Below are 25,068 nucleotides of genomic sequence, written 5' to 3'. Positions count from 1 at the left end.
TATTTCTTTAAATAAAGTTTCTGCCTTTCTCTCTCATCTCCTTTTTGGATTCCCATAATGCATATATTTCTCTGCTTGATGATATCCCATAGGTCTCATATGCTTTCCTCACTCTTTTTCTTTTTATTCCTTTAATTGGCTAATTTCAAATGACCTGTCTTCAAGGCCATTGATTCTTTTTTTTTTCCTAATTCAATTTATACTAATTAGAAACACTGCCAGTTATTTCATGTTAATATTAACATTTTCATAAGTATTTGCAGTTAGAATTCAAGCTAAGATTCCAATTAATCTCTTAGATATTTAACACTTAATTTTCCTGTCTCAGACTTTGTAAATATTTTAAAGAACATTTTTGGATATTAATCGGGCCTTTGGGGAATTCATGCTGTTTATGTAAAACAGCTGGGCAGAGAAAAAAAATTTTCAATTTGGCAAAGCAAATTAAGGACAACCATGCCGGTTCTTAAAAACAAGTGTAGAATATGAAAGTCAAAATTTTCATTCTAATTTTTAGTAGATGTGCTGCCAAAGTGAGCACAAAAGTCAAAATTTTAACACAGATAAATTGAGCCATTAGTTTTTCACTTTATGTAAAATGTCACTCATAACTTCTTTGAATGGCAACCTCCTGACAGAATTTATGTATGTATGTATGTATAGATGGATAGTTGACACCAATGTTGCCTTAGTTTCAGGTGTACAACATAGTGATTCAACAAATGTATGCGTTATACTGTGCTCACTACAAGTGTAACTACCATCTCTCACCATACAATGCTGTTAAAATGCCATCAACTATTATTTCCTATGCTATTCCTTTCATTCCCATGAAAAGGCCATTGATTCTTTCTACTGAATAACTGAGTCTGCTGTTGAAGCACTGTATTGAAGTTTTTGGATCAGTTGCTACTGTATTCTTCAACTCCAGATTTTCTGTTTGATTATTTTTATGGTTTCTATTCCTTTCTTGACATTCTCATTTTGTTCATGTATTGGTTTCTTGATTTTTTTTTATTTGTCTGTGTTCTTTTGTCGTTCACAGAGCTTTAAGATTTTTTTTAAATTTTATTTTATTATGTTATGTTAATCACCATACATTACATCATTAGTTTTTGATGTAGTGTTCCATGATTCATTGTTTGCGTATAACATCCAGTGCTCCATTCAATACGTGCCCTCTTTAATATCCATCACCAGACTAACAAGAAGATTTTTTTTCTAAAGATTTTATTTATTTATTTGACAGAGAGAGACACAGCGAGAGAGGGAACACAAGCAGAGGGAGTGGGAGAGGGAGAAGCAGGCTTCCCGCCGAGCAGAGAGCCTGATGCAGGGCTTGATCCCAGGACCCCGGGATCATGACCTGAGCCAAAGGCAGACGCTTAATGACTGAGCCACCCAGGCTCCCCAAGAAGATTATTTTGAATGCTTTGTCAGGCAATGTATAGTTTTCCATTTCTTTAGGGTTGATTATCAAAGATTTATTCTGTTCATTTGGTTGCATCATATTCCCCTGACTCTCATTTACCTTATAAATTTGCATTTGTATCTGTGCATCTGATGAAGCATTCACCTCTTCCAGTCTTACAGGCTGGTTTTGTTAGGAAAAGACATTCACCAGTCAACCCAGCTGGAGATTCTGGAGGCCTGTCAAATGTTTTCTGTGGTCATGCACTTCCCAGTCCTCTCCCTCCCTTCTGGAAAAGAGATTTCAGGCCTGTACATCTTCTTTCAATTTTACAGAGCCATGTTGGCTTCTGTAAGCTTGCTTTCACTTTCACTAGAGCAGTAGCACTGATAGGTCAGCATACTGGAAAACTACTCGTCTTTTCCCTCTCTTCCAGGGGAGAAGTCTCAGGGTTGTGGACCTTTTTCCAATCTCAAAGAGTATTGCAGGCCACGATAAACCTCCTGCCACTTTTTTCTAGGTTAGAGTACTGAAATGCTAAGTTGTTCCATTCAAGCTCCATTTTTTCTCCCTTGCTTCTGAGAAGATTCTGGATTGTGTGTTTTCTCCCTATCCCACAGAGCCATGTCAGCTGTTGAGAGCTGCCTGCTCTATTTTTCTCTATGACAATATACTAAAATGCCAGGATGTACTGGAATGGCACTGGGTGCAAGCTCTACTTCTCTCCCTTCCTCTAACTCTTACAATTGTTTACATTCTCTCTCTCTCTTTTTATTTTAATTTAAATTTATTTAATTAACATACAGTGCAATATTGGTTCTTGGAGTAGAATTCAGTGATTCATCACTTACATACAACACCTGGTACTTATCGCAGCAAGTGTCTTCCTTAATGCCTATCACCCATCTAGCCCATCCTCCACTCACCTCCCTCTATCAACCCTCAGTTTCTTCTCTATCATTAAGAGTCTCATGGTTTATTTCCCTCTCTCCTTTTTTTCTTTTCCCCCTTTCAATATGTTCATGTTTTCTTTCTTAAATTCCACATATGAGTGAAATCATATGCTATTTGTCTTTCTCTGACTGATCTATTTCACTTACCATAATATACTCTAGCTCCATCCATGTTGTTGCAAATGACATTTCATTCTTTTTGATGGCTGAGTAATATTCCAATATATATTTGAATCTAATCCAATATATATATATCCAATATATATCTATACATATATCTATATCATCTATCTATCTATCTATCTATCTATCTATCTATCTATCTATCTATTATTTATCTATCTATATCCCACATCTTCTTTATCCATTCATCATTGATGGACATTTGGGCACTCTCCATAGTTTGGCTATTGTTGATAATGCTGCTATAAACACTGGGGTGCATGTACCCCTTCGAATCTGTATTTTTGTATCCTTTGAGTAAATACCTAGTAGTGCAATTGCTGGATCATAAGGTAGTTCTATTTTTAACTTTTTGAGGAACTGCCATACTGTTCTCCAGAGTGGCTACACCAGTTTGCATTCCCACCAGCAGTGCAAGAGGGTTACCTTTCTCTGCATCCTCACCAATACCTGTTGTTTCTTGTGTTGTTAATTTTAGCCATCCTGACAGGTGTGAGGTGATATCTCATCATGGTTTTGATTTGTATTCCCCTGATGATGAGTGATGTTGAGCACTTTTTCGTGTGTCTATTGGCCATTTGTATGTCTTCTTTGGAGAAATATCTGTTCATGTCTTTTGCCCATTTCTTAACTGGATTATTTGGTTTTGGGTATTGCATTCTTCATAGATTTTGGATAACAACCTTTATCAGATATGTCATTTGCAAATATCTTCTCCCATTTAGTAAGCTACCTTTTAGTTTTGTTGATTGTTTCCTTCACTGTGCAGAAACTTTTTATCTTGATGAAGTCCCAATGGTTCATTTTTGCTTTTGTTTCCCTTTCCTCTGGCTAGGTGTCTAGAAAGAAGTTGTTATGGACAAGGTCAAAGAGGTTTCTGCCTGTATTCTCCTCTAGAATTTTGATGGCTTCCTGTCTCACATTTAGGTCTCTCATCCATTTGGAATTTATTTTGTGTATTGTGTAAAAAAGTGATCCAGTCTCATTCTTCCGCATGTTGCTGTCCAGTTTTCCCAATGCCATTTGTTGAAGAGACTGTCTTTTTTTTTTTTTTTTTCATTGGATATTCTTTCTTGCTTTGTCAAAGAATAGGTGACTATATAATTGGGGGTCCATTTCTGGATTTTCTGTTCTGTTCCATTGATCTATGTGTCTGTTTGTGTGCCAGTACCATACTGTCTTGATGATCACAGCTTTGTAATATAGCTTGAAATCTGGAATAGTGATGCCTCCAGTTTTGTTTTTCTTTTTCAGAATTGCTTTGGCTATTTGGAGTCTTTTGTGGTTCCATACAAATCTTAGTATTGTTTGTTCTAGCTCTGTGAAAAATGCTGGTGATATTTTAATAAGGATTGCATTAAATGTATAGATTGCTTTGGGTAGTATAGACATTTTAACAATGTTTGTTCTTCCAATCCATTAGCATGGAATGCTTTTTCATTTCTTTGTATCCTCTTCAATTTCTTTCATAAGCGTTCTATAGTTTTCAGAATACAGATCTTTTACCTCTTTGATTAGGTTTATTCCTAGGTGTCTTATCAGTTTTGGTGCAATTGCAAATGGATGGATTCCTTGATTTCTTTTTCTGCTGCTTCATTATTGGTGCATAGAAATGCAACAGCTTTCTGCATATTGGTTTTATATCCTGAAACTTCGCTGAATTCATGAATTAGTTCTAAAAAATTTTTGGTGGAGTCTTTCAGGTTTTCTACATAAAGTATCATGTCATCTGCAAATAGTGAAAGTTAGACTTCTTCCTTGCTGATTTGGGTAACTTTTATTTCTTTTTGTTGTCTAATTGCTGAGGCTAAGACTTCCAGTACTATGTTAAATAGTAATGGTGAGAGTGGACATCCTTGTCTTGTTCCAGACCACAGGGGAAAGGCTCTCAGTTTTTCCCCATTGAGGGATGATGTTAGCTGTGGGTCTTTCACATATGGCCTTTATGATGTTGGGGTATGTTCCAAATATCCCTACTTTATTGAGGTTTGTGTGTGTGTGTGTGTGTGTGTGTGTTTTGTTTTTTAAGCAAGAAAGGATGCTGTATTTTGTCAAATGCTTTTTTTGCATCTATTGGCAAATTACCCAGAGCAGGCCCAGGCTAGGAGGCCCCAGAAAATGGAAAGTTACTAACAATAAGCTAGAGATAACCAGAAGCCCTACTGGGAGCAAGAGATAACCAGCCATTTCTGCTTCTATAAACAGGCTTCCCACCACAGGCTCCCTGCTCTACTGTTCCCGCCTAAAGAAGCCCCCACTCCCCCAGTTTAAAGCCACTTACCAGCAGTCAGCATAGCCCTTTAACCTGACTGCCTGCAGTACCCTATAAAAGCCCTATAACCCCGTTGCCTGGGGCCCAGAACTTTGAGCATGAGCTCATCTGGGTCCACAAGCATAAAATAAATCCAAGTTCTCCTACTTCTCTGAGTGTCACTTGGTCTCTCGCCGGTCTGATTTTTATTTTTCCGCAACACTTATCGTTATGCCTTCAAAACCAAATAGGGGTCTCTTAAAAACCATTTAAAAATAAGAACATTGAAAACTAAGCAAAATTACATAACTTCCTCCCTAGCTTGGTAGCATGAGTCTATACCAGATTTCAAACCATCTGATGTCTGGTTTAGGCTTTTTCTATACTATGTCCAGGAACAAAATAAAGCTCTCTCTCCGGGGAGGCATGTTGCTTTCACCAGTGATCCTCAATCCAGCTGTGAATTAAAACCAAGTTCCTAAAAATAAAGATTCCTGGCCCCTACCCTTCCCTTGACTTTCTGATACAGTAGATCTGAGATAAGTCATTGGGTGATACAGTAACAAGAAAAAGGCAATTCAAGGCTATAAGCTTTCAGTGTGCCAAAGCTACCACATGTTAGGACCTATATTTGCTGACCCTTATGGTGTTCTTGTGGCAAAATTCTTTTTAACCTAGAGAAGTATATTTTCTCTTGTTTAAATGTCAGGATGTTACTTTCCCCTCTGTAGGTTTATTGAAAGGATATATAAGATCCCCTGATCTAGAGAAAGGGAACACACAGAACACTGAGATCCAGACAAAATAGCAGAGCTCCCTCAGTGAAAGCTGTCCTCCACAGATCAAAAATCATTTGGGCAGGGAGTCGCGCGCTCCGTAGGGCAGAGAAGTCATGGCTCCTCCGTCCAAAGGCAAGGACTTGTTTTCGTCTGATGAGGAGGGCCAGGCGATGGTGGCTGGGCTATGGTGGCTGGGCCGGGCCCAGGGCCTGGGGGAGTGGAGGAGCGCCGCGTCAAGGTCTCCAGCCTGCCCTTCAGAGCTCACGTTGGACAAGAAGCCGCCCAAGGCGGCGTCCCCACTGCCAGCCAGCCGAAAGCGCCAGCGCTGGGGCCACCCTGCCCTGGGCCGCTGGTCAAGCCCTTCCAGGCCGCCTTGTCAAGTCGGAAAACTCACAAAACGGGGCCACGTGCATGCAGGAACACAGCAGATACTTGCCACCGCCAAGACACACGAGCCCCACCACCTGCACCCTGCGGAAGCACAGGACCAATCAGAAGCCACAAACCCCTTACACACGTCCCAGCTCCTCGCTCTGGAGCACAAGTTCCGCCAGAAACAGTACCTCTCCACTGTAGAGAGTGCAGAGTTCTCCAGCTCTCTGAACCTCACAGAGACCCAGGTCAAAATCTGGTTTCAGAACCGAAGGGCCAAGGCGAAAAGACTGCAGGAGGCAGAACTAGAAAAGCTGAAAATGGCTGTAAAACCTATGCTGTCCTCTGGCTTCGGCCTCCCTTTTCCCATCAACTCGCTCCTGCAAGCAGCATCCATATATGGAACGTCCTACCCTTTCCATAGACCTGTGCTTCCCATTCTGCCCGTGGGACTCTATGCGACTCCAGTCGGATATGGCATTTACCATCTAACCTAAGGAAGACCAGCTCCATAGACACCATGATGGATGTTTGTTTAAATGGGTCCCCCCTCCCTCTCCAAGAAGGCAGTACCAAGCTGGTACTCCTGCTCTGCAAACCTTGCAGGCGCCAACCTAAGCAGCTAGGCCCACAGGGCTACAGACATAGTTCGAATTTGTTCTTTAGGCCGGAGGCACCCAGCCACATTTTCTTGTGATCTTCTAGATGCCCCCTTCTCCTTTCACAAAGATTGGCTCTGATGATTCATTTATATATATAATTATATATAAATATATATATAAATATAATATAATATATATAATGACATTTTTATACAGCAGACATAAAAATTCAGATTTTGAAAGGCAAAATGTATATGCACATATGTATACTTTTTTCTATATATCACCTTCTTAAAAGAGACTGCTTAAGTCCATTTGTATTTTCTTATAGGAGAGACCAATTATTAGGTAAAATTGCTGACATCTGGTGATTTTGATGGGATAATTAACTTTTGCTTATGGAGAACAAAGTTAGAATTAAGCATGATGCTTAGGAAGTAGGTATGACAGATTCCTCAAAGTGATGAGGACACATCGTGTTTTTGCATTTTTACATGCATTAAAAAACTCATTAGGTCCTACCATATTTGGCCCTATATTTTTCCCTCTGTCCACATTGTTACAGATTGTAGTTAAAAAAAAAAAATCTGAAGTGAAATCTGCAAGATAATGGAAGAGGAAGTCCTAACCCTCATCCCTAACCGAAAACACCAATAAAAGAATGCTATTTCACTTTACTGGTGTCAGTCCCTCCCACAAGTTGGAACAGCTCAGCATCTAAAGAAATCCCCTCAGCTCACAATTTTTCCCTCAGGGGCAAAAAATGAGTAAAGCAAATGTCTGACATTAGCCTCACTTTTCAGGATGCTGCCCAAAAGATCTACTTCTATCTCAACTCATTCAAGAGCACTGAGGCAACTTTGCCTTGGGGCTACTAAGAGCAAAGAAAAGGGGTAGGAACTCTCAGCTGCCTGCATGGATCTATGGGATTGTGAGAAGGTACACAAAATTCCCAGAAAATTGTAAACTACCAAAACTGAAACAGGAAGAAATAGAATATTTGAACAGACCCATAATCAGCAAAGAAATTGAATCAGTAGTCAAAAATATCCTGACAAACAAAAGTCCTGGGCCAGATGGCTTCCCAGGGGAATTCTACCAGACATTTAAAGAAGAGTTAATACCTTTTCTTCTCAAACTGTTCAAAAATATAGAAATGGAAGGAAAACTTCCAAACTCATTCTATGAAGCCAGCATTACTTTGATTCCAAAACCAGACAAGACCCCACTAAAACAGAAAATTACAGGCCAATATCCCTGATGAACACGGATGCAAAAATTTTCAATAAAATACTAGCAAATCGAATCCAACAGTACATTAAGAGAATTATTCACCACGATCAAGTGCGATTTATTACTGGGCTGCAGGGCTGGTTCAATATTCCCAAATCAATCAACATGATACACCACATTAATAAAAGAAAGAATAAGTGTTTCTTTACCATGAAGTTTCTTTAGTCTATAAAAATGTATTTTATTTACTCCTTTGTTGCAATGCAGCTTGGAAAAGAAAAATATAAAGCATATTTACATAAGCACCGTGGGTCTGTGTGTATACTTACACACATGCTGTGCATCTCACCTGGTCTCCTATGAAGTTGCAGGCAAGTGAAGAAATACTGCTTAGTAGCATGTTCTCAACTGTGGAAAGAGGCATTCACCATTTGATGGGACGCAAGGAGGTTTAATGGAATAATATGTCCCCATGCAATCAGAAAAAGCAGGCTTATTAATGTGGATTTAATGGCATTTAGCTGCTTCCCTATATTTCTCTCAACTTGTAATATATTGAAACATTGTGTAATATTTTCAAGATCCTAACATACAATTTAATGCACGTTCCCTTAGAAATGTAAGCAACATAAGGCAGATACATAGTATTTGACCAATGGTTTAATAGAGCAATAATCTGGAAACTATGGCTTATGGGTGCCACCTATTTTTTAAAATAAAGGTTTACTGGAACACAGCCATGGCCATGCATTTACCTATTGTTTATGACTGTTTTCACACTACATGGCAGAGTTGAGCAGTTGATACAGAAACTGTAGGGCCCACAGTGCCATGAATAATTATCATCTGGTCTTTTGCAGAAAAGTTAGCCAACATTGCTATGAAGAGTAAAGCCTTATTTTTTGGTGAAAACTGAAAAAAAAAAAACTATCAGAAATAAAAAGCCCAGTGAAGCACATTTTATTTTCAGCTTGAAAATAATTTTTAATCATTTTTAAGAAATAACCATTACCTAGGATTTTAGAAAATTAGGATAAAGCCTATATATACTAAGTAATACCAAAAGCATTATTTTGTTGGTCAAAAAATATAAAAAACAAACTATAATTTCTTTGGGGAAAATCAGTAAACTTTCAAGTATAGACTGTTAAGAATTGGGAAAATATTGCCTAATTTATAGGATTATAAACGATCTAATAATTTGGTTCAGTTTCTAATACATTATCTGTCATCATTTAAAGTCCATCTTTGTGAATTATACATTGTTATAAATACACAATGCATAATTGCCATCATGTTACCATGTTCAGCCCAGTGGCAATTATCTAAAATTCTAAAGTGTCTCATTAAAGTTATAATCTGGGTAAATCGAGCAAGAAAGGAGTGTTTCGTTTTTTAGCCCATTTGTTTGTGACCCAACCCCTACTCATGCTAATGGTTTCTTCCATCTTCGTATGAAAATTCTGTAGAGATTCTAGATCTCTATCTAAGGTGGTTTGCTTCAGCTCAGAATCCATCAAGGAGGGTTGTCCATTCCTAGGGCCTAGTGATCACTTAACTGCTCAGACTGTGCAGTTGGGATACAATAGAAAACTGCATAGTCTTCACTAAAAAGCTAGGATGGTTGTCCTTGACACTGAAACCCATTGAACACTTGGCCAAACTGATGCCCAACTATGTTCTTAAAGTTTTACCTAAGACTTGGCTCAGTATCCATTTGTCAACTAATGGTCACCCAGAGAAATAAACTGCTCTTGAATGGTACAGCTCAGATACCTTCTGTGTTGTTAGAGAGGTAAAACTGAACTTTGTTACACAACTTACAATATTTTTAGGAAGATGGACATGATTTTAATTATAGTACTGCATGTCTTTGCAAATGTCTAATGTTATAAAAATGCAAGACCTGATTACTTTCAAATGTAATGATATTTTTACAAATTCAAAAATTACTTAAGTTATGCCTTGGGTAAGAGTGACCAGAAAAGCTCTATTCTTTAGGTCTTCAGCTTATGAGGCATATTCTCCTTGGCTTTTCCATGTTCTTCTGGAGATTTTGTATCTCATTATGAAGTTGTTTGCTCTCATTTTGGAATCCTTCCTTTAGTAGATGGGCCTGTTCCTAAAAAAGGGAAAAATGGAGACTGAGTAAAGTGTAGTACTAAGTTAATCTCTCATTTATATCTAGTTTCCACATTCATAGATTTTTTAAATATTTAATTTCTTTTTGACATTTTCTCTACACTTAATTTTCATTAATTTCTCTTGGGCATCCTAGCTCTGTGATTACATTTCCACCAAGGGGTGAAGACAGTTCAGATATCATACCAAGATGTGTGACCCTATAAAAGTTATTGGAACTTTTCTGAACTTCTGTTTCTTTTCCTAAGTAATAGAGGCATAGCAGTTCTTACTTCATATAGTATTTTTTTTTAAAGATTTCATTATTTATTTATTTATTTATTTATTTATTTATTTATTTATTTATTTATCAGAGAGAGACAGAGAGCGAGCACAAGCAGGGGGAGCTGCAGGCAGAGGGAGAAGCAGGCTTCCCAATGAGCAAGGAGCCCAATGTGGGACTTGATCCCACACCCTGGGATCATGACCTGAGCTGAAGGTGGACACTTAACCCACTGAACCACCCAGGCAACCCAATGCTTCATATAGTATTAAGCAAGAGATACAAATAAGTGATTTTTCCGGATGCCTAGCAGATAACAGCCACTGATTGGAGGATGTACAGATAAAGGACTGGATGTGACCTAACTGCAAATAAAATCTTTTAACAACTAGACAGAGGCAGGAGCCAGGTCAGGAAGGCAGACAGAAACTGCAAAGTACAAGTGGCAAGCAAGGTCCTTTTTCTAGGCATTATGTTCTCACTGCTACACTAAGATATGATCAGGGACAGTGGTGAGAAAAGAGACAAACAGAAATCTCAAGGTAATGCAATTAAATACCTGAAGTTTTAAAGCTAGAGTTCTCTCTTGTTCTTTCAGCAACTGGACTCTATCCCTCTCCATCTTCTCAGTTAATTGTCTCACATGTTCCTGATAGCTCCTTTCTTTCTGTTCCATCATCTGCTGATTCTTTATTTGCATTTCTTTCATTATTTTTGTTGCAGACTGTGCAGATTCGGCTTTCACACGTTCCACTGTGAGAAGGAAAAAGAAGAAGAAAAATGTATGTGAGTAAGCATGTTGTCCCTTTCTTCCCTGCACGTTTACCTGTCCTTGTTGCTGCTCACTGTATATGCCCTACTCAGAAATGACTTCGGCAAGTAAGGGGCATCTTTGTTCTTTTTGCCCTAGTGTAAGGATTGCAGGCTTGCCCAGCCAAATTATTTAAATTTCGAGAGCTCATGAGGCTATCTAGTCTCTTGACTGGCTCCTCACCTTCAATCTCCTTTTCCTTTTCTGTGAGAGTCTGGTCTGTCTGTAGAATGGCATCAGTCATAGACTCCTTGGACTTCAAGTATTCCTGAAGAACCTCTTCAGCCTTAGGACCCGGAGAACACATGGTTAGTTATAGGAAATGGCTAGAAATGCTTGTTCCTGATTGTCTTCCCACCATCTTTTCCTCTAGGATTTGATCCTCTTGGCCCTGGTGTGCTTGGTGGTCAAGATTCCTTGCCACAGGTATGGGCGCTTGCTCCAGGCTGGCCAATCATGGCACCCTACTAAGCAGAATCCTTTATAGGAGACTGATAGAGACACTGGGAAAAAGAGATTCTTTGTTCTTTTAGACTAAGGGCTCTAATTTTGGAGTTGTTGTTGCTGTGGTCCCCTGTGGGGTGAGTCGCTGAAAAAGGAAGCCACCATGGAGAAAGCAGATCAAAGGAAAGGTGGAGGGAGAATATGTAGCCTAAAATGATGAATTACCATTTTTGTTTAAGTGACCATCACTGGGTTTCTGTCCCTGACAGCATAAAGATCCAGCTATAATAGTGAATTACAATAACAACTTGGTGGTTAATCTGAAAATCCAATTAATAACTCAATTATTAATTGAGTGCACTGTTTTGGATGAGCACAGAGGACATATCTGGTATAATAGGCTCCCTATACATGTTTATCAAATGAAAGCATGAATGCTGTTGTTCTTGCAATGTGTGAGATTACACTTGGTTATGTTGGTCTTCTAAGAAGGCATGTCAGCAGCTTTCCAGAATCAGCAGATAAATCCTGGTTACCTGTATCCCCTTCCTAGGTTTCTGAAGGTACTTTCTCTTTAGCTCTTGCATCTTCTGGGTGAAGAGACGATACCCTCCTGGTTTAGAATAAATCCCATGCTTCACAGCTTCTTCTAGAGGACTGAAAATATCCTTAAGTAAATCTGAGCAAAGATCTGTTGATGCTTGCAGATTCTGTTTACAAAAGTCATCTCGCTTTTTTTCTAGTTGGGCCTTTAATTTAAAAATAAGAAGTAAAAAGAATAACAGGGAAAAGATGTTAACTTGACCTTGGAGATTCTGGAAAGTCTTCTCAAAAATAAGTCTGTGACCCTAGAAAAAGTTATAGGCACCTCAACAGGACCATATCCTTCCTCCTGCTCCTGACTATTACTAAAGGCCCTTTTTCCTTGGAGGTGAAGTTCAGAGCAGAGTGCTAACTTTTTTTTGTTACACCTTTAAGAGATAGATTTCTGCTTGTCAAATTGGACCAGTGATTACGTATGGAATAAATGTGGCTCAATATCAGCCTGCATATGATAATCAGGAGTACAATTTTCTTTGCTTTTGACTAGGATATCAAATCAGTCTGATAACAGTGGGCATTTGCTTAGAAACTCTGATTGTTACTTATATGCATTTAGTTAAATTTTGAGGAAGATCAAAATAAACTTTGTTCTTTTTATGATAATAACAAATAGTGGTTATCACCACTTTAAAGTCTAGTAGGAAATCCCTCTCAAAATAAATGCTCATTTCATTTTCTGGTAGTACTTGGCTTTCCAAGGCCCTAATCCATATAAACTTGAGAACAAATTACCGCTAAGCCCTTTTGAAATAAATGGTCTACATCTCTGAAGGAACTGCTCATGAAGAGTTCGATGGCCTCTTTCTCACAGGCCCTATGCAGGTCCAGCAGCTCTTGGAGGGTTTCAGTGGGCAGCTGCACCCTCTGGCTCATCTCCTGGTCATAGTGAGCAATGGCCTTTTGCACTGCAGCTGCATTCTCGATCTGGGCCAAGGCCAGGACAGCATTCTCCATGCAGGGCAGATCCCCACTGCTGATGGCATTGACATAGGTCAGCACCAGGTTCTTTAGACCTATAAATTGAGAACAAATAAGGATGCTTATTGTAGGTGGGATGAGGAAACATTCTATTCTGTGTAATTCTGATCATGTTTATTACTACCCATTTGCCTCACAGCATCAGTGTCCTCAGGATCACCTGGCAGCTTGCTAGATATGCAGATTCTCAGCCTTTGCCCCAGATCAACTTAATTAGACCCTCCTCTCTGGCAAGATGCCCAGGTGATATGTATATACATCAAAGGTCAAGAATCTCTGTTATAGATAGCATGGGCCTATGTTTATTGAGTGCTTGCATCTACTTTACCCCCAAGCATCATTAGGACAGGAATCATAGCTCTCTCATGTATGTCTCTATTAGCAGCCCTGGTCTGTGGTAAACATTTGATCAATATTGTAGAATAAATCAAAAAGAGTTCTCAGTTTTGTTTATTCTAGCATAGTGTTGTCCAAGAGAACTTTCTGTGATGTTGGAAGTGTTCTATGTGTATTGTGCAGTACGTTGTCCAGCTACCAACCCCATATAGGTATGGGCCTTGAAATATAGCTGTGTAATTGGAATTTTAAATTTTATTTAATTTTAATTAACTTACACTTAAATTTAAATAGCCACACTTGTATAGTGGCTACCATATTGGGCAGTGCAAGTCCAATTAACTAGGGCAATTTTAAGAAATAGAGCTTTTTTTCCTTTGGCCTCTCCTATCTTTTCTCACCCAAGAGAGTTTGGCTAGTAAAATCTATTAAAAATGTTGGTGTCATCTAGAATTTAAATGGTAATAGCAGTAGGATCTGCATTTTTAAATCTGAAACTGTGTGGATATAATTCTACCCTCCTTTAGTCTTAACAATTAAAGAAAAAGACTGGGAAGAGGACTCACGAGGTCCATTGACTTTGATGCCTCCTGAAAGAGTTTTAATTTTGGAATTGCTAAAGATGTAGGAACAGAAGACTGCAGCTTGTTGCACAAATTCAGGATCCAGCTCATTATCATGCAATGTCTCAAGCTGGCCTAGCTTCTTCCGGTGAGTAGGTCGATCAAATATAAAGCATTTCTTCTTTGGGAAGAACTTCCGGATACAGAGACGGGGCAGATTAAAATTTTGATCACTTTGAGTGGTACCTGCAGGAAGATAAAAAAGGAATGTCCCAAATATAGGGTCTTGCAAACTTTTTCTGTGAAGAGCCAAACAGTAAATATTTTAGGCTTTGCAAGCCAGGGGGTCTCTTTTCCAAGGACGCAGTTCTGCTGTTGCAGCATGAAAGCAGCCATAAACAATCTATAAATGAATGGGTATAGCATTATTCCAATAAAACCTTATGTACAAAGACAGCTGGTGTGCTGGATTGGCCATCATTTGAACTGTGGGCCATCATTTGCCAACCCTTGGACTAGAGCACTGTTCATGCCTTCATCTCTTTTCTTCCAATCAATGTCTATTCTATTCCATATTCGTTAGCTAATCGCAAGCCCAAAGCAGGGAAATAAAATCAAACTAATAATAGCACAGGAAAAGATGAAAGAAAAGGAAATTATTCTTAGAAGAGAGGAGAATATAATTTAAAATCAAATTTATTAATTCATATATCAAACAAGCATTAATTCTTAGTTATAGCTAGCTAAGAATAAGTAGAAAACTATAAATGTAAGAAAACTGTAAATGGAACACTAAAACTATAGTTTCTTGTGTTTTGTTATCTCCATTTATTTCTAAGTCCCTTCCTTTTACCTTGTTTAAGCTTGAGTGAATTCTCCAGGTACTCATCTGCTGTGATGGCTAGTCCATTTGCTTCCAAATCTAAGGAAAAATCCCTCAGTGTCCACACAAAATCTGGAAAGAAGCTCACAAAGTCAGCCGAATCTTCAATCCCATCGGCATCAGGGGAGGATTTCGCCCTGATTCGATCTGACAGCTCTGTCACATAGCTGAGTAGCAAAATGAGGAAAACTGGCATAAAAGAAGTGTCCTCCACCCCATATTAGTTCCATATATTTAAAACCTTCATTTCACCTTTGTTTTTAACCCAAGTGTCAATTCTTCAGTGGGTACATAGAATCGTTCCCTTACCCTTGAATTATTTCTTTTCTTTTTTTTTTTTTTAAGATTTTATTTATTTATTTATCTGAGAGAGAGAGAATGAGAGAGGGAGTGCACACATGAGAGGGGGGGGGGGCAGAGGGAGGGGCAGACCCCCCCCCCCCCCCCCCCCCCGGAGCAGGGAGCCCGATGCGGGACTCGATCCCGGGACTCCAGGATCATGACCTGAGCCGAAGGCAGTCGCCCAACCAACTGAGCCACCCAGGCATCCCACCCTTGAATTATTTCTTAAGTCTTCTCTTTCTGTGCTTGATTCACCAGGATTCACTGCCAAGCAGCTGGTTTTTAAATATAGGTCTCCCCTCTTACTTTGATGCTATTTTGAACAACAAAAAGGATACTGCAGTTGGTCCATGGCCTGCTGGTTGATGGTTCCCATGCTATTGTACACAAAGGTGCTGCTCAGGAGTATTGCTAGGGCAAAGATCCAGGAGTCATTCTGGTTGTTACCCTGGAAATCAGAACACATTCGGGCTGAGATTATGTTTCATTCTCCTGGAACTTTCCAGATCAGCAGCAGTAAAAAGATGCTCATTTAATTAGAATAATGACCTATATGAGAAAACCAAATCCAAACAAAAGTGTTAGTGGGACTTGAATTTTGGATCATTTTATAATTAGTATTTTTAGTTTACATTGATTCTTACTAGGTCCTTTTATGATCATTGGCAGATAATTCCAAAACCAATAATCAAGGTTGGTGGGCATTCTAAGGCCTTAAATATAATTTAAGTTTAAAGATTCCTCTTCCTTTTTACAGCAAAATTGACTTATATAAGAGTAATAATATGTGTAGCTACTTTACTGAGCAATTATTATACACCTAACATTTTCCATTACTTACCTTATTCAAAACAATACTATGAGGCAATTATATATCTATTACATCTGTTTTACAGATTTAGAAAGCTGAGGTTAAAAGAGGTCAAATAATTTGCCAAGGCCTCTGAGTTAGTGTCAGGGCTTATATTTAAACACAAGGGTATGGGACTTCAGAACCTAAAATCTTTTTCTTTTTAGGATTTTACTTATTTATTTCAGAGAGGCTGAGAGTGAGAAAGAGCACAGAGGGAGAGGAAGAAGGAGAAGCAGACTTGCTACTGAGCAGGGAGCCCGATGCAGGACTTTATCCCAGGACCCCGGAATCATGACCTGAGCTGAAGGCAGACGCTTAACTGACTGAACCACCTAAGCACTCCAGAACCTAAATTCTTTTTTTTTTTTTAAGATTTATTTTATTTTATTTTATTTTTATTTGAGACAGAGAGAATGAGAGACAGAGAGCATGAGAGGGAGGAGGGTCAGAGGGAGAAGCAGACTCCCTGCCGAGCAGGGAGCCCGATGCGGGACTCGATCCCGGGACCCCAGGATCATGACCTGAGCCGAAGGCAGTCGCTTAACCAACTGAGCCACCCAGGCGCCCCAGAACCTAAATTCTTAACTAAAGTTCTCTGCAGGATTGAACTCATGACATTGATTTTATTTGTACTACTTTTATGCATCTGGGTTAACTGGCTTGGCATGCAGCCTATTGTTAATAATTAGAATACTACTTACTGACCACCATGATCTTCTAGGATTCTGCTTTATGAATATTTTCCTGACCCCTGATTGCTAAACTTGGCCTCAGGGCACAGAAGCAGATATGAAAAAAGCATACATTTAAGTGAAAGCTCTTATTTAAAAAAATAAATACTGTAGAGAATATTCAGGGATGAGGGTCTAATTCCAAAAGTGAATCCTTAATCCTTACCTTCTCTACATCTCCCAGGCCCTCAGTGTCCAGGAGAACTAGGGTGTGGTTTGGCTTCTTGGGATGAGGCACACACCACATCCAGATTCCTTTGGTATGAGACTGTACTGTGGCGCCCAGAGAAAAGCCTGCGAGGGGGAATGGAGATAATAGGGGGTGGAGTTTTAATAGCAGATGGATCTAGAAATCCTACAGTGCAACACAAAAAATAACCTGATTAAAGAATGAGCAAAGCCCAGGAATAAATCCCACTTGGTCACGAATAATCCTAAGAGATGCTGAACTCAAGGAAACAAACCGAGGGTTGCTGGAGGGGAGGTGGTGGGGGGCAAAAGAGAAATGGGTGATGGGCACTAAGGAGGACACATGATGTAATGAGCACTGGGTATTATATGCAACTGATGAATCACTAAATTCTACCTCTGAGACTGATAAAAAAAAATTTTTTTTAAATGAGCACAGGACTTGAATAGACATTTCTCCAAAGAAAATATACAAATGACCAATAAACAAATGAAAAGATGCTCAACATCACTAGTCATTAGGGAAATAACAAATCAAAACCACAATGAATTTCACACTCATTAGGATGGCCACTATCAAAAAAACAGAAAGTCTTAAGTATTGGGGAGGTTGTGGGGATATTAGAAACCTTGGGTTTTTCTGGTGGGAATGTAAAATGGTGCAGTTACTTTGGAAAACAATATGATGAGTTCTTAAAAAACTAAACATAGAATTACCATATGATTCAGCAATTCCACTTCTGGGTCTATACCCCCAAAAAAGTGAAAATAGGTACTTGAACAGATATTTGTACCCTCATGTTTTTAGCGGCATTATTCATAATAGCCAAAAGGTGGAAGAAACCCAAAGGCCCTTCAACAAATGAATGGATAAACAAATTGATATGCACATAGAAGTTGTTCAGCCATAAACAGGGAGAATTCTGACACATGGTACAACATTGATGAATTTTGAAGACATTATGCTAAGTGAAATAAGCAAATCACAAAAGGACAAATAATGTCTGATTCCTCTTTTTTTTTTTTTAAGATTTTATTTATTTATTTGACAGAGAGAGAGCACAAGCAGGGGAAGAGCCAGAGGCAGAGGGAGAAGCAGACTCCCAGCTGAGCAGGGAGCCCGATGCGGGGCTCGATCCCAGGACCCTGGAATCATGACCGGAGCCGAAGGCAGCCGCTTAACCAACTGAGCCACCCAGGCGCCCCTGTTTGATTCCTCTTAAATAAGATTCCTAGAGCAGTCAAATTCATAGAGACAGAATATAGAATGGTGACTGCTAAGGGCTGGGGAGTTATTGTTTAATGGGTACAGAGTTTCTGTTGGGGAAGATGAAAAAGTTATGGTGATGGATGGTGGTGATGGTTGCATAATAGTGTGAATTTATGGGGCGCCTGGGTGGCTCAGATGGTTAAGCGTCTGCCTTCGGCTCAGGTCATGATCCCAGGGTCCTGGGATCGAGCCCCACATCGGGCTCCTGACTCAGCAGGGAGTCTGCTTCTTCCTCTCCCTCTGCCTCTCCCACTGCTCATGCTCTTTCTCTCTCTGTATCTCTGTGTCTCAAATGAATAAATAAAATCTTTAAAAAAAAATAGTGTGAATTTACTTAATGCCACAGAACTGCATGTACACTTAAAAATGGTTACAGTGGCAAATTTTATGTTATGTATATTTTACAACAGTAAAAAAAAGCCAATACAGACTTAAACATTCCACTTAATAATCAGTGGAAACTTGCTTTTACTGCATGAACATTTTAGTAAATGTCTGATAGTTTATTATTTTGTACACTAATTATTTGTATTACTGCATTATTAGTCTTTCTAGGAAAGGAACAATTTATGCTTTAAAAGGAACAATTTATGCTTTAAAAGCATAAAGGGGAAACTAAGGCAAAGTGGAAAGAGAGATGAACTGTCTTTTTCAGACCATAGTGAAGATAAGAGCATAACTGTGGATTGAAAGATACCTTTCGGTATTCTCTTGCATCTCTAACTTTCTTGCATCACTGTGCTCCATGTTGGCAGTGTGGGTGGACAGAAAGGACTTGGCAGAGCTTTGTTGGTGCCACTCACCCTTGTTCTTTCCAGCCAGCTTGTTCATTAGGTAGGATTTGCCTGTGCGATAGAGGCCCACAATAGCCACCACAACAAGAGGATTCTTATTGGCTGCCAGGATCTCCAAAACTTCCTGATTAGCCACCAGTTGTTCTCCATTATTCTCAATGAGGCACACTGGGGCTGGCATGTGGATCTCTGAGGCCATGTTCAGAGTGTTCCCTGGTCTGCAAGGGAAGAGATGAGATGAAATAAAATTTCCAGTCTAAGTGGATCAGATATTTCACCAGGTTATTTTACATTTAGAAGCTAGAGTCCTCACTTTCCCCAAAATGGCCAAAAGTTTGGTGTCAGCATTGAGATAGATGAGGGTAATATCTGTATCATTTTGGAAAGTTACAGAAGTATTGTCAAAGTGGTCCACTCAAAAAATATTGGCATGACAGTATTTTAGGAACATTCAGCCTCTCTCATAAACAAAATCGTTCATTTAATTCACCATGGAAAACTTTCTTTTTGGATTTGCATTTAAAAATTTAGAGTAAACTTTAAATGGAAAATAGAATAGAATTTAGAGAGATTTATTTTACATCTTGGTTATATGTAAAAAATTCAATGTTGATTTACTTATTCATTAATTCTTACTATGAATAAAGACTTTCATACATCATTTCATGTATACCCTTTGAATAGTTCCCAGAGATTTTAAGTATTTTTCCCCCATAGTTATGCTTATTTTGCTGGAATGATGGCCCACAGAGCTTCTCACACTGCTGTTCCCAAAGTGAAACCAATATAACTTACTTTTGCAAATTTTATAAAAACATATGACCATGTGAGACACATGACTAGAGACCCTTCCAAGCCTTAGTATGGGCTTAAGTAAGCAAGGGGCCTTTAAACTTAAGCTTCATTAGCTTCTATCAAAACACCAACAGCATTTTTCACAGAACTAGAACAAATAATCCTAAAATTTGTATGGAACTACAAATTGCCAAGGCAATTTTGAATTTTTCAATTTTTTATTGTTATGTTAATCACCATACGTTACATCATTAGTTTTAGACGTAGTGTTCCATGATTCATTGTTTGTGCATAACACCCAGTGCTCCATGCAGAATGTGCCCTCTTTAATACCCATCACCAGGCTAACCCATCGTCCCACCCCCCTCCCCTCTAGAACCCTCAGTTTGTTTTTCAGAGTCCATCGTGCCAAGGCAATTTTGAAAAAGAAGAACAAAACTGGAGGTATCAGAATCTTGGATTTCAAGATATACTATAAAGCTGTAGTAATCAAAACAGTATGGTACTGGCACAAAAAGGAACACATAGATCAATAGAACAGAATAGAGAGTCCAGAAATAAAGTCATGCTTTTATGGTCAATTGATCTACAACAAAGGAGGCAAGAATATGCAATGGGAGGGGTGCCTGGGTGACTCAGTCAGTTGAGTGTCCAGCTCTTGATTTCGGCTCAGGTTGTGATCTTGGGGTTGTGGGATTGAGCCTTGCATGCCCAGCATGGAGCCTACTTGGGATTCTCTTTCTGCCTCTCCCTCCGCCCTTCCCCCCGCTCATGCACTCTCTCTCTTTCTCTCTAAAATAAATAAATACATATTTAAAAGAAAAAGAATATGCAATGGGAAAAAGATTCTTCTAGAAGTGGTGTTGGGAAAACAGGACAGTACATGCAAAAGAATGAGACTGGACCATTTTCTTATACCATACACAAAAATAAACTCAAATGGATTAAAGACCTAAATGTGAGATGTGAAACCACAAAATTCCTAGGAGAAAACATAGGCAGTAATTTCTTTGCCCTCAGCCGTAGAAACATTTTTCTCCAGAGGCAAGTGAAACAAAAGCAAAAATAAACTATTGGGACTGCATCAAAATAAGAAGCTTTTGCACAGTGAAGGAAACCATCAACAAAACAAAAAGATAACCTACTGAACTGGAGAAGATATTTGCAAATGACATATCTGATAAGGAGTTAGTATCCAAAATATATAAAAAAACATATAACTCAACACCAAAAAACCAGTAATCCCATTAAAAATGCGCAGAAGACATGAACAGACATTTTTCCAAAGAAGACATACAGATGGCCAACAGACACATGAAAAGATGCTCATCAACATCACTCATCATCAGGGAAATGCAAATCAAAACTACAATGAGATATCACCGTATACCTGTCAGAATGACTAAAATAAAAAACTCAAGAAACAAGTGTTGGTGAGGATGTGGAGAAAGGTATTCCTGGTGCACTGTTGGTGGGAATGCAAACTGATGTAGCCACTGTGGAAAACAGTATGGAGGTTCCTCAAAAATTAAAAATAGAACTACCATATGATCCAGTAATTCCACTACTGGGTATTTATGCAAAGAAAACAAAACCACCAATTCAAAAAGATATATGCAGTCTCATATTTACTGCAGCATATTTTCCAATAGCCAAGATATGGAAGCAACCCAAGTGTCCATCTGTAGATGTGTAGATAAAGTGGATAAAGAGGAAGTGGTATATATATATATGTATATATATGTATGTGTATATATATATATATATATATATACACACACACATACACATATATGTAATAATTGCCTTTATTATATATATTATATATATTACTATATATAATATACATTATGCCTTTAATATGATGGAATACTACTCAGCCATAAAAAGAATAAGAGCTTGCCATTTCCAACAACATGCGTGGATCTAGAGAGTATTACTAAGTGAAATAAATCAGTTAGAGAAAGACAAATACTATATGATTTCACCCATATGTGGGATTAATTTAAGAAACAAAGCAAATAAACAAAGCAAAAAAGAGAAAAACAAACCAAAAACAGACTCTTTTTTTTTTTTTAAAGATTTTATTTATTTGACAGAGAGAGACACAGCAAGAGAGGGAACACAAGCAGGGGGAGTGGGGGAGGGAGAAGCAGGCTTCCCGCTGAGCAGGGAGCCCGATGCGGGGCTCGATCCCAGGACCCTGGGATCATGACCTGAGCCGAAGGCAGATGCTTAACGACTGAGCCACCCAGGCGCCCCCAGACTCTTTTTTTTAATTCCACATTTTATCTTATTTTATTTTTTATGTTTCACAGTAAGTTTTTTTATTATGTTAATCACCATACATTACATCATTAGTTTTTGATGTAGTGTTCCATGATTCATTGTTTGCGTATAACACCCAGTGGTCCATGCAGTACATGCCCTCTTTAATACCCATCACCGGGCTAACCCATCCCCCCAACCCCCTCCCCTCTAGAACCCTCGGTTTGTTTCTCAGAGTCCATAGTCTCATGGTTTGTCTCCCCCTCCGATTTCCCCCCCTTCATTTTTCCCTTCCTACTATCTTCTTCTTCTTTTTTTTTTTTTTAAACATATAATGTATTATTTCTTTCAGAGGTACAGGTCTGTGATTCAACAGTCTTACACAATTCACAGCACTCACCATAGCACATACCCTCCCCAGTGTCTATCACCCAGCCACCCCATCCCTCCCACCCCCACCACTCCAGCAACCCTCAGTTTGTCTCCTAAAATTAAACAGAGTCTTAAATATAGAGAACAAACTAGAGGTTGCTAGAGGCGAGGTGGGTGGGGGTTTGGGTGAAATATGTGAAGGGAATTAAGGGTTTGCTTATTGTGATGAGCACTGAGTAACATACAGAATTGTTGAATCATTATATTGTACACCTGAAACTAAAAAAAAAAAAAAAAAATCAGGAGGCAGATCAGGAGAGGCAGAGGGGAAGTTGTGCAAAGAAAATATTTGTATTTTCAGCCATACACTTCTAAGTTTTCTGTTTTGTTTTGCTCTTCCATTTTGCAGAGAAGGAGAAGCAGGAAGAGAAGGGGAAGGGGAGGGGGAGAGGAATGAGAGATGAGGGGAAGGGAGGAAGAGAAACTGAAAAGGAGAGAGTGCCGTTAGACAAGGGGATGATGAATAAAGCTCGTGCCAAGCCATGGAATTCAGGGCAGGAGTTTCCAGAAGGCAAGATTGGAACTGCTTGAGAGCACAGAGAGGTCAAGGCAAACAAAGATGTTGCCTTTAGTGATGCATCACAGTAGATTCTTTAAAGAGGAAACTTTTTAGTAAAATAGGGCTGCAGATTCTACTTGTAAGGGGTAAGGAATAAGTTGGCACTAAGAAATTGGATCTACTGAACGTGGACTATTTCTACAGGAAGAAATACACTTTGAAACAAAGTTCAAGTATGTGATTAAAAAGTATGGTGTTTTCGGGCGCCTGGGTGGCTCAGTTGGTTAAGCGACTGCCTTCGGCTCAGGTCATGATCCTGGAGTCCCGCATCGGGCTCCCTGCTCAGCGAGGAGCCTGCTTCTCCCTCTGACCCTCCCCCCTCTCATGCTCTCTATCTCATTCTCTCTCTCATATAAATAAATAAAATCTTTTAAAAAATTAATTAATTAAAAAAATAAATAAAAAGTATGGTGTTTTCATAAATCTTCATCTTTCACTCCGGGTTTCAGTTTTTTCTTTCTCTGTCTTTAACAGTGTCAGTGGCTGTTTACACTGCACCTCATTTACTACTCTTTCCTTCTCATGAATATAACATATTTCAGTTGCCTTTCAGTTTCTTAGCTGCAGTCAGATGGGTACTGAGCAAGTTCCATCAAAGACAATGGCAATTTAATTGTGTCCCCAGTCAACACAGTCAGCAAAGAGAAAGACAATCCTAATGCATGTCAAACTTCATTTAGGCCCATGTCTGCTGGTGCCTAATTCTGCCCAAACACAGTGCAGAACAGGTAGGAACATGCTACCACCTGGTAACAGCAGTATCTCATCATCTGACCTGGTGTCCCATAGCAGGCTTACCTGCAGCCTGTCCTGATGCTGGTCATTCCTTAAGAAAACAGACCCTTATAAATCCCTTCCCATTCCTGCCCCAACCTTATCATGAGCTCCTTTTCCCAGAGCAGAGCTTCTTTAAGCTGAAGAGAAAGCTGCTTTGATGAGAAAGTGGAGTTCTTACCTCTTTTTTTCCTCCTCTGTTAGGTGGAGTGTTTTCTGTTATTTCTCTGTCTTTCACTGGATCGTGGATCTTTTATTTCACCTGTCCAATGTCTTTGGACTTTCCAGATTTCCTTTAAAGACAAAACAGAAATGAAACAACCACTGTAACAGACTTTATAGTAACATGAAAATGAAAGCACTGAACACAAAGCAATAAGCCCAATGACCACAAAAGGAATTTTTGCAAGCTAACCAGTGGGAGGGTAGAGGGGCTTAACACAATTTCTCAACCAGAAACTTCACATTTCTTTGAAAGAGATCTTAGAGAATATTTGCTGATTTAAACAAATGTCTATCAGATGTTTAAATATAGTGAAATGGATCTCAGAGTTGGGGTTCAGTTTGAGAAACCCAGAATGAGGAAGCAATCATGTTAATTTTTAGGTCTATTCCTTAAGTAATGAACACACTTACAGTGGACCTGGCTTCTCACTTATACATACAGTAAGTGAGGAAAAGGACATGCCTCACACACTCACAAACACACAGCATCTGGCACTAATCCCCAGTGGGCAGTTAGGAAGGGTCTCCATATATTGCACACGTGCTCTAGGCTCTATGCGAACTGCTTTACAGAGGTTTCATAACTTATATCTCATGCTAACATTTCCCCATGATTTTATAGAAACTGAGACACTGAAAGGTTGAATGTCTTAACCCAAATCACAGCACTGTAAGTAATCTGAACTGAATCATCCTTGTCCCCAAGCCCTCTTGTTAAGTTACTTTCTAGGTTTTCTGAGTGAATAGCAATAGAAGTAACAGCTTTATCTCTTGAATTTTTTCTATGGGTGTTACTTGTCTAACTCATTCCTGATTAAATAAGTGACATTGTCTTCATCTTACCCTGAAAACAAGGAGGCTTGAGGGAGGGTAAATAATATGCCTATCCATATTCACTATGCAAGTCACAAGTGTGGGAATCAAATTTTAAACTATTTTTACCTTTAAACTCTGCTTTTTCCTCCTCCTCCACATTGTTTCTGAAAGGAATGAGGAGAAAGGGAGAGGTTTACCAGGTTCTCTGCTGATC

General features: G+C 39.1%; 1 protein-coding gene and 1 pseudogene across 2 annotated transcripts; one reads left to right on the top strand and one right to left on the bottom strand.

Moving 5' to 3' along the window:
• Positions 1-5,690: 5,690 nt before the first annotated feature.
• LOC118019173 lies at positions 5,691-6,446 on the top strand (annotated as a pseudogene).
• Positions 6,447-7,881: 1,435 nt separating this feature from the next.
• Positions 7,882-24,161, bottom strand: LOC118019172 (guanylate-binding protein 1-like). Of its 2 annotated transcripts, XM_035018098.1 has the most exons (11): positions 23,995-24,161; positions 18,995-19,203; positions 16,899-17,026; positions 15,487-15,596; positions 14,777-14,973; positions 13,927-14,169; positions 12,779-13,059; positions 11,980-12,192; positions 11,183-11,285; positions 10,748-10,941; positions 7,882-9,906 (listed from the first exon to the last, which is right to left on the bottom strand). In XM_035018098.1, the coding sequence occupies exons 2-11, from the start codon at positions 19,182-19,184 to the stop codon at positions 9,790-9,792; spliced, it is 1,776 nt and encodes a 591-aa protein (XP_034873989.1). In that variant the 5' UTR covers positions 19,185-19,203; positions 23,995-24,161; the 3' UTR covers positions 7,882-9,789. The 2 variants fall into 2 exon arrangements, with proteins under 2 accessions (XP_034873989.1, XP_034873990.1); XM_035018099.1 differs by lacking the exons at positions 18,995-19,203; positions 23,995-24,161 and adding an exon at positions 18,889-18,980.
• Positions 24,162-25,068: the final 907 nt, after the last annotated feature.

The sequence above is a fragment of the Mirounga leonina genome, unplaced genomic scaffold (genome assembly GCF_011800145.1).
Source record: "Mirounga leonina isolate KUSES-001 unplaced genomic scaffold, KU_Mleo_1.0 Mir_173, whole genome shotgun sequence".
NCBI classification, from domain to species: Eukaryota; Metazoa; Chordata; class Mammalia; order Carnivora; family Phocidae; genus Mirounga; species Mirounga leonina.
This window is presented reverse-complemented; position numbering and strand designations above follow the sequence as displayed.

Bases quoted from the DNA above. Each gene is read 5' to 3' on its own strand.
- LOC118019172 (XM_035018098.1), bottom strand. From the start codon at position 19,184: ATGGCCTCAGAGATCCACATGCCAGCCCCAGTGTGCCTCATTGAGAAT. The intron at 14,170-14,776 runs GTAAAAGGAAGG...ATCTTCCTGCAG, and splicing joins TTCACTCAAGCTTAAACAAG to GTACCACTCAAAGTGATCAA. The intron at 10,942-11,182 runs GTGAGGAGCCAG...TCCTTCTCACAG, and splicing joins AAAGGAAAAGGAGATTGAAG to TGGAACGTGTGAAAGCCGAA.